General features: G+C 45.9%; 1 protein-coding gene and 1 pseudogene across 1 annotated transcript in view; one reads left to right on the forward strand and one right to left on the reverse strand.

Moving 5' to 3' along the window:
* TRAPPC10 (trafficking protein particle complex 10) overlaps window positions 1-10080 on the reverse strand; it is a 92876-nt gene that overhangs the window by 46485 nt on the left and 36311 nt on the right. The window contains exons 5-6 of the mRNA XM_037741990.1: window positions 4954-5268; window positions 1463-1574 (exon numbers count right to left, since the gene is read on the reverse strand). Coding sequence (XP_037597918.1) covers window positions 1463-1574; window positions 4954-5268 — 427 coding nt within the window. The remainder of the gene's footprint in view (window positions 1-1462; window positions 1575-4953; window positions 5269-10080) is intronic.
* Window positions 7677-8724, forward strand: LOC108311289 (annotated as a pseudogene).

Below are 10080 nucleotides of genomic sequence, written 5' to 3' on the forward strand. Positions count from 1 at the left end.
GAACCTGGGAAGCAGAGGTTGCACTGGGCCGAGATCGCACCACTGCTCTCTAGCCTGGGGGACAGAGTGAAACACTGTCTCAAAAATAAATAATAAATAAACAGGCCGGGTGCGGTGGCTTACGCCTGTAATCCCAGCACTTTGGGAGGCTGAGATGGGCAGATTATGAAGTCTAGGAGATCAAGACCAGCCTGACCAACATGGTAAAACCCCGTCTCTAGTAAAAATACAAATATTATCTGGGTGTGGTGGCACACACCAGTAATCCCAGCTACTGGAGAGGCTGAGGCAGAAGAATCCCTTGGACCCAGGAGGCGGAGGTTGCAGTGAGCTGAGATCACATCACTGCACTCCAGCCTGGGTGACAGAGCAAGACTCAGTCTCTAAACAGATAAATAAATAAATTGGATATGTAACATATAAGCAATAGTGTTTTACCTCTTCTATTGTTTTTTACTTAGCAGACACTTTCATTGGTTATATGTCTCTTTTGGCATCTCAGGAGAGTGAGATATCCAGATCTGAACTTCATAAGCACTAGGAGCCAGTACCCATCGGCACTGCTGATTATTTCCAGAGTGAGGACAGTGCCCACAGCTAACGCTGACCATTCCCACACTTAATCACCCTCCAGGTCCTCCAGCTGACCCCGAGGCTCCTCGAAATTACTCCTTCCTTTACACATGGTGACAAGGGTTCTCCAAAAGGACACTGGCAAAGATGCCCACTATAGCACTGCTTGTGGTAACGAGAAGCAGAAAAGAACCCAATGTCCAACACCAGGGAACAGAATTGAGCCAGGAATCCCAACTGTAACAAATACAACTCCAAACCTTCCCTGTTAACCTGGAGAGATGCCCTCGATGGGCTATGAGCAAGAAAAAGGAGCGACAGAGAAACATCTACATAACATGGTATCACTTTCATCAAAGTAAGTACCAGTGAAAAACACTGAGGACAGTAACCAGTGTTTCTCTTTGTGCATGGTTTCACTGTGCCAGTTCTTTAATTTTAAAGGAACTTAAGGTTTATTTTAAAATGTAAAAGAAAGATGAACACCCAAGCGTATTATATAAGCTTACAGCAATGAGCACTTGAGCATTCCAAAGACACCCCTGGACAGAAGGGAAAGGGACGTCTGTCCCCTCTGATTCTAACAAGGGACAGAATTGGAAGCATCACCAGCAGGCCACTGAGTTGTAGAAAGGGCATTTCAGACCTGGAAAACAGCTTTTTCTAATTGCTTTTGTTACTTAAGATTCTTCTAAAACTGAAAACGACTATTCTTAATTCTCATTTCATTTCCTCTAGGAATCATGAGAACATATCCGATATGATGTGTATAAAAACAACAGCAAAAGATGTGCACTCATTAGGTAAATAAACGGCCACTTCGAGACCATCCGAAAGTGGAGAAGGGCACACTAAGAGAAGGACGAGGTACTGAAGCGCCGCTACTCACCCCCGGCCCCAAAGTTGACCACATACTGAGAGAAGAGGGCGTCCAGCTCGTCGTACTGCACCAGGGCGTCCTCAAACTGCTGCAGCATCTCGAAAACAAAGGCAAGCTCCTCCTGTTCACCCAAGATGCATTTTTTAAAAAAGCAAAAACGTAAATCAACTTATGAAAGACACAATAGACATTAAAGATTACAACAGAGAAAGGCGTGCAGCACTATGAATAAGTGATGACCATACATGTCAACATTCACGCATGCAGGAGAAGCTGAAAAAGGCCAAGGTAATTTCTTAGTAACCCCGACCTATTGGCAGCACCGGGCATACTGGTCAACCCCTTGTCCTTGGGATGCTTCCCGGTGTCAGGACGCGGCCCCCTGCTCCCCTCACCCCTCACTCCAGCTCCCTCTGGTCAGGCGGCTGGCTCCTCTTGTTTCCCAGGCTCTCTGCTGGAGGCCCCAGGGCTCAGCCCTTGGACCTTCCTATCAGCACTCACTATTCCCTGTCAGTGACCGAGCCCCCGAGTGATGTGGAGATGGCTCTGTGTGCCATCTACACATCATAACCACCACGTTTAGTACTACAGCTCAGACCCGACTCTGGCTCCAGTGGCATGCACAGTACGCTTGTGTGGACCCCTAACAGACAGCTCAGGCTTACACATGGAAACCCAACCCTTTCCCAAGTGCTCCGCCCAGTCTTCCCCATTTCAGTCAGCGGCTGCTCATCACATGCAAAAGAGAATCCTAAATCCTTTCAAGGCATCCCCAGGCCCTGCAAAATCTATGTCTCCCACCCCACCCTTTTCCAACAGCACCCCTCTGGCCTCACTCAGCTCCACCACCAAGGCCTCTTCATTGCTGCTCACATGTGCGTGTGCGTGGCAGGCAGCTGCCTGGGGGCCTGTGTGCTACCCCATCCCAGGGCCTGGAACTCCTCCTCTTCCTCTAAACATCCACAGGCTTGCTCTGCAGCCTCCTGCAGCTCTGACTAAGTCCCGGCCCAGTGAGGCCTCTCCTCCTCCTGCCCTCAGCCCAGCGCCCACACCATCCCCATTCTGGCTAAGTCCCAGCCCAGTGGGGCCTCTCCTCCTCCTGCCCGCAGCCCAGCGCCCACACCATCTCCGCTTTGGCTAAGTCCCACACCATCTCTGCCTGCGGCACTCTCGCCCTAGCATCTGCATCACTTCGTTTCCTGTGTCTCCTCCACTGTCACACAACCTCATAAGAAACGTGCACTGATGGGTCCCGGCATTGAGAGGAGGGCCTGGCACCCGTCCATGCACAGTAACCTTTGTAGAATGAGAAAATGAAGAGAGACAGTGACAGGCGATTGCTTTCTGATCTCTGTTACTGAGCATTAAGAAGTAAAGCCCAGGAGGATGTGCACCCACATAAGCCTCCCCTGATATGGTCAGGTCTTTGGAATCCAGTTCTACCCCATGTACTTGTGGACATTATTCCTGGACTCCTAAGGGCCCAGGTCCCACTCACTAGGTAAGAACTGAGAGCTCTCCTTTCCTTCCTTTGTATCTTGTTTCCCCTGAAAACACGAGTGGGCTGTGTTTTACAAGAGAAACTGCTAAGTTACATTGAACTTCCTTTTCTTTGTGAAGTATTTTCAAGACTGAGTACTCAAACTAATCTTTTTCTTTTAAATTGTGATAAAATGTATGTAACATTAAAACTGACCATCTTAACCATTTTTAAGAGTATAGCTCAGGCCGGGCACAGTGGCTCACGATTGTAATTCCAGCACTTTGGGAGGTCAAGGTGGGCAGATCACTTGAGGCCAGGAGTTTGAGACCAGCCTAGCCATCACGGTGAAACCCTGTCTCTATTAAAATATAAAAATTAGCTGGGCGTGGTGGCGGGCACCTGTAATCCCAGCTACTCAGAAAGCTGAGGCAGAAGAATCGCTTAAACCAGCAGGTGAACAGGTTGCAGTGAGCCGAGATCGCACCACTGCACTCCAGCCTTGGTGACAGGGCAAGACTCTAAGAGTACAGCTCAGTGGCATTAAGTGCACTCACACTGGTGCGCAGCCAATATCCAAAACTTTCTCATCTTCCCAAACAGAGGCTCTGTCCCATTAAACATTCACTCCCATTCTCCCTCTGCCAGCCCCTGGCACCCCCGCTCCTCTTCTGTCTCTGAATCTGAGCACTTGCGGAACCTCACATAAGCAGAATCACAGTATCTGTCCGTACATGCCTGACGTATTTCACTCAGCATCACGACCTCTAGGTCCATCCATGCCGTAGCATGTGTCAGAATTTCCTTCCTTACTCATTTTAAATTCTCAACCAATCTCAGACCACAAAAATGTTGCAAAAAAAAAAAAAAAAAAAAAATCTAGAGAAAAAAAGGTAGTTTGGGCCACCACAGCAGCTCACACCTATAATCCCAGTACTTTAGAAGGCTGAGGCAAGTGAATCACTTAAAAAAAAAAAAAAAAAAAAAAAAATCTAGTTTCCACATAGCCCTTACTCAGCTTCCTAAACACTGCCATCTTATATGACCATGGTATAATTGTCAAAACCAAAAAATTAACCTAAGTATAATACTATTAACTAAACAGCCCTCATTGGAGTTTCAGTGGTTTTTCCACTGACGTAGCTGTTTCTGCTCCAAGACCCTACCCCCGACCCCCGCCCAGCCCAGAGTTGTTGCTTCCTTCAGCCCCCTGTAGTCTGTCAGTTTCTCCATCTGTCTTTGACCACTGTGGCACCCTTGGAGAGTGCTAGGTTGTCTAATCTCCCTCCACTTAGGTTCATTCGACATGTTCCATGACTGTCGTGAGATTATCATTTTTTACAGAGAAAAGATGCTAAGTCTTTCTCAGCGCATCTTACCAAGGATTTCATGAGACGGACACAAGTCCTCACAGGTGGGATTGGCCTTATCGGTTCATTCAGGTGGTATGTACCTGGTTTCCTCACTGCAGAGTGGCTACTGCTCCTCAAGCTGACAGACATCTCAGGGGCCACCGTGAGACTGTGCAAGCCCACCTCTTCTCAGGCCTTTGCCCACCACTCTGGGCATCCATCAGTAATCCTGCCTCCAACAGTTCTGGCTGGGGTGTTGGCCTAAAAGTGATTTTCTGTTTTTCTTTCCTTCTGTGTTTAAGTGGAATTCTTCTGTAGGGAAGAGTTGACCCTTCTCCTCCATTTATTTATTTAACTGACGACTATCAATACAGATTCATGGATATTAGCAACTCTACCCTTATTTACTCTGTCGCTCACGCTGCTCCAGCTTTGGCCACCGGAGGCTCCTCGGGCAGTGCCTGTGACCTTTTGATGCCCCATCTGCTTCCATACACTTCCTGACTTTCTGGTTCTAAAGATATTCCAGGTTTTTGTTTTTAAAAACTGTGCCAATGAGATTACCACAAAGGGTGACTCACTTAGAAAGAAAGGAGAGAGGAGGGAGGGAGCAAGGGAGGGAGGGAGGGAGAGAAAGGAACTGCCTAGTTCTGCAATTAGTCAAGTACCTGAACCATGAAATATTCACAAAAGCTCCAGCCTGGCTCAGTCCTCTTCTCCCTCAAGGTTCTCATGTCATCCTCAAATTTGCCTAGGTTTTTGGTAAAAGACATAAGAAGCAGTGTCCTGAGTTTGGTCAGGAAGGCATTCCAGGATTCCTGAGTTCGAGAAGAGTCCTTCAAGGGGTCGGAGAGCACCACACACCTGCAAAGACATGAACAGACTATCTGGGAAAGACTCTCCATGCACAGTGCCACTGTTCCGCAGCTGCTACTGTCCTGAGCATCCATTTCCTTCCTTCTTCTTCCCTCCTTTTTTCTGAGTCAGAGTCTTGTCTGTGGCCCAAGCTGGAGTGCAGTGGCACAATCTTGGCTCACTGCAACCCCCACCTCCCAGGCTCAAGTGATCCTCCCCAGTAGCTGGCATGCACCACCATGCCCGATTAATTTTTGTATTTTTTTTTTTTTTTTTGCAAAGATGAGGTCTTGCTATGTTGCCCAGGCTGGTCTCAAACTCCTGGGCTTAAACAATCTTCCTGCCTCGGCCTCCCAAAGTGCTGGGATTACAGGCATGAGCCATCACATCTGGCTTCTTTCTTCTTTAAACAGTGAAAATGAGGCAGGTGGTTAGAAACCAGGTTAGGAAAAGGCTTCATCATGAACTGATCATGAACATGAGCAGTAAGTTCTACAGAAATTTAAAGGAGAGTTTGCTATAAAATCAACTGGAAAGAGAGAAAGGAATTTACATGAGCCTGATCTGTAAAATAACAGGATCACACCTCACTCAGTTTCCTGCCTCCTTCAAAATCCATTCTGCTTCCTTGGGATCGACAGGATCCATGTAGATTTCTCAGCACAGCATACGAGGACCATGATGTCTCACTTTACTTCCTCTCCTACCCGGCTCAAGCCTGCTGACCTCCCGCTCTCCTCTCTTCATGAGCACATTCCTTCCACCCAGGCATGGCATCCTCATGAATGAACCTCTCCCGACCACTGCCCCAGCTGCTCTGTCCACACTGCTGCTAGGCTGCAGGCCTCACAGGAAAACACCCTCCTTCTCTGTGCCTCTATCCCTCCCACTAGCCTATGAGCTCTTCAAAGGGAGCCTTAATAAACAAGTAACAAATCAAGGCTTAGAGCATGGCTTAACATATAGGGCTGAACAGCTCAATTACAAAGAGGCTGCACTCATGACGTAAAAAGGTCAAACACACAAAATTACACAAAGTTCCCAACAGATTTGGACAGGATAATGTATTTATCTGACAGGCTGGAAATGGTAAATTTCTTTAGCCTTGGTAATAGTAATTAATTTAGAAAGATAATGAATGAATCTGAACTCAGGAATAAGTTTAAAACATTGATTCTATGAGCTTACCAGTTCTCCTTAGTAAATACTTTATTTGAATTACCAAAAAGTAGCAAAACAAACTGACTCTAAGTTCCTTTTCTCCACGCCCAGCATATCCTTTGGAGGGATGGCTAAATTCATGGAATATAAACCAGTGGACAAAACACTGAAGCAGTGTCCACTATACACGTTCTACCACGTGAACAACCAGAACCAATAACAAAACTCACAACTTGGTGTCTGGCTTTCATTCTGTTCAATCCACCCACTGCATACTTTCTTCCCTTAAAGACAAAGGGACCAGAGCCACTCACTCCAAAGGTCCCCGGAGGACTAACGTGTACTTTTCCACCATAGAAACTTCCTGGGACCTATGAGCTTGTTAGTTTATCCTTCTGGCATTCTCAATGTTGATATAATTATCAGCATTTATTCCCAACCAGACACACATTCTCCTATATACCTACAGGGGTGAATGAAATGGAAACTAACACAAATGCCAACCACTGAAACAGTAACTGTTTCCAGAAATCAATCAGATACACAGAGTCACGATATGGCCTCTCTCTTATTAGACCCCGCAACTTGGACTGTTTCTAGATCACCATAAATTTTAAGTAAAAAAGAACTACACTTCAGAAGGTCACATCAAGCCTAAATCGTTAACTCAGAAAAGGAGAACCCAAAACAATGAATTTAGTCAGGGATGGTGGGGACAATCTGGAGGGCAGCATGATCCCCCAGGTGGGCAGACTGCAGGGGCTGGAGGCACACGTGGAACAAGGGGCTCCAGCCTGCAGCTTCAGCAAGCCACCGCGACGGCCACGGGCCCAAACAGATCACAAGTCAACCTTGCCTCTACCAGCCTCGCACTTTGCAAAAACTCGAAAAATCCACAAAACCTGTTACCAAGCAATTTTTCTTTAGGGAAGGTATGTTGAAATAATTAAGGACATTCACAACATCTGAGCTAGAAAAATGTTCATAACATTGCTGTTTATAACAATAAGTAAGCAATAACCTAAGCCCAGCAGCAGGATGTATAAATAACTTACGACATACTAACACTATGGAATATTATCCACTCACTAACATGGGGGGTCTAGAAATACATCTATAGTTTATGGAAAATTTTTACAATATATTGAGTGAAAAAAGCAAGTACAAAAAACATACAACAGTATGATATTAATTTAAAATACACACATGTATTATGTATGCATAAAGAAAAAAGTCTGAAAAGATACATACCAAAATACTAAGAGTTAATATCCATTTTCTTTTTGCTCATTATCTTTGTCTAATAATTCTACAATGAACATATAGTGTGCATAATCAAAATTAAACACAAGACTAAAGTTAAAAATAGTAAGCCACTTCAGGACCAAGTGTTACAACATTTTCAAAGGCTAGCAATTATACTGTGTAATGAAACAATTGTCAAAAACAAAAAAACAAAAAACAAAACAATTGCCAATACAGACTCTATTAAATTCAAATTTATGAAAATCTCACCAAACTCTTTACATTTAAAAAAAAAAAAAAAGATTTGTTGAGTGAAGGCCACAGGATTTGAGTGGACCCTGCCAGGATGGCAAGAGTAGTTCTAGAGGGAGACAGCATGGGCCCTGAGTGTATCTTCCCCAATCAGACTGAGGAACTGGGGCCACATCAGGGCCCTTCAGAAGGCACTGGGGATTGGAGCCGTGAGGAGCCTGAGGAAGAACAGGAGGAAACAGGGTCGGGCCCAGCTAGCTACTCCTACCAGCTCCTAAACCAAGATCCTGAACAAGAGGAGGTGGAGCTGGCACCAGTCGGGGATGGAGATGAAGTTGCTGGCATCCAGGATCGAATCCAGGCCCTGGGCCTTCATTTGCCAGACCCCCATTAGAGAGTGAAGATGAAGATGAGGAAGGACCTACAGCGTTGAACAACCACAGCTGTGTTCCCATGTACCCAGAACATGCAGAGCTGGTGAAAAGGACGATGGCTGGAGTAAGCCTGCCTGCGCTCGGGAGATATCGGATGCCCAGTGGGAAGATGTGGTACAAAAAGCCCTCCAAGCCTGGCAGGCATCCCCTGCCTGAAGTGACCACAGTGAGAGACGCCTTATCTTCCTACATTCCAGGCCAGAACCAGCACAGGAGACTGAACACATCCCTGGTTGTCATGTCCATTTCCATCTTCCCCATCTCCCTTTCCATATCAAGGCACATCAGGCTTCTCAGAGACCCACTTTATTCAGCTCTGTACATATGAGACATCAGCCCAATCCCAACCCACGTTAGCAAGCATCACTCTGTGGAGGATAAAGCACTCTATGTACACGGCCAAAAAAAAAAGATTTGTTAAAAGGTGGCTTTGCAAATTAATAAAAATCAAATGGTAGAAGGTATATTTAAACCTATCAAAGATGAAATATTAAAAATTTTAGTAAATTACATTTAATGCATAAAGGACAGACATTAAAAAGCAAGTTAATTTTAAATGGGCTCAGTGGAAACATATTATTGGAAATTAGATAAAGATTATAAACACAGACTTAAAAGTAATCAATAGGTACTTTGCAAAAATTATACAATTTGAACATTTCACAAGTTGAGACTAACAGACCTCATTAGCACCAATTTGTTTACTTAATATAATCCCAAATAAATATGATTTCTTTTGTGACATGAATAAAAACCTCCCAGGCCCCTTGGTTTTGACGGCTAGCCCTGCCTCCACAGTTTCCGTCAGCGCTGGCCCACGCTCCTGGTAGGCAACGGAACAGAGTGCTTGCTCTTCCTGCCAGGTTTCATGGCAGTCCACTCTTTTCAGAACAAAAAATGTCAGTATTTGAACTACACAGAGGGGAAGGACACTCAATCATGTAGCATCTTGTTAAATGCTAAGCTGTTTCCTTTCGGTTAACTTATTTATGAGTAACACACCTTACAAAGAAGTTTCCAGAAGTTCAAATTGAATGAAACTTCTCTAAGATGAGCCAGCCATAAGCTCAACTACCTAATTATTTAATTCAAACCAATAAAAAAAGCAAGTCTGAACACTATTGTGTATCCAGTATTGTGTGGAACATGGAAAAGGCACCGATCCACAGCTCCTCCCACTGAAAAGCTACCACTGACGCCTGGAGAGTCACATGACAGAACAGCGGGGCTCAGTCTGTTTGGGGCTGCAGGCTGCACCCAGCACTGCCTGCCGAGCTCCTCCCTTACCTCCTACGCACCCTTCATTTCTTAGCCCATCTCTGCTTTCTCAGTGTGGGCCTCCCTTGGCTGCAGAGTAGGCCAGCTGCCTGGCTGCAGGCTGTTGTAGTACCCTGGAGCCTCCATCTGAACCCTCACCACCATAAGCATGGTGACCATGGGCTGTAACGACCCGCTGGGCCAGGGCAGGGTACAGGTTTGCTGCTGAATCCCCAGGTCCTGCCTAAGTTCCAGTGCTAAACTATGAGATGCAGACCATCAGTTACAGGGAAGATGCTGGGTGGCTCAGCTGGCAACGGCACCACTGAGGAGAAAGGGAGTGAGCTACCCCAGGACAGAGCGCAGGGCTCAGGCAAAGAAAGCCCACGCAATCTATTAACTGCCAAAGTTTCAGGATTCCTTTTTACAGTTTCTGAAGGGGTCAGGTCAGCATTTTATAACCTGTGTTCTTAGGAACTCTCAGTGTTATGGTAAAGAAAAAACGTTTAAGGTCCCCTGTTCTACACAGAACTGCAAGACTTGCCGCTGTCAGTCTTCAGAAAGGACCCACCAAGAGCCCCCCCCCCCCCC

The sequence above is a fragment of the Cebus imitator genome, unplaced genomic scaffold (genome assembly GCF_001604975.1).
Source record: "Cebus imitator isolate Cc_AM_T3 unplaced genomic scaffold, Cebus_imitator-1.0 Scaffold112, whole genome shotgun sequence".
Taxonomy (NCBI): Eukaryota; Metazoa; Chordata; class Mammalia; order Primates; family Cebidae; genus Cebus; species Cebus imitator.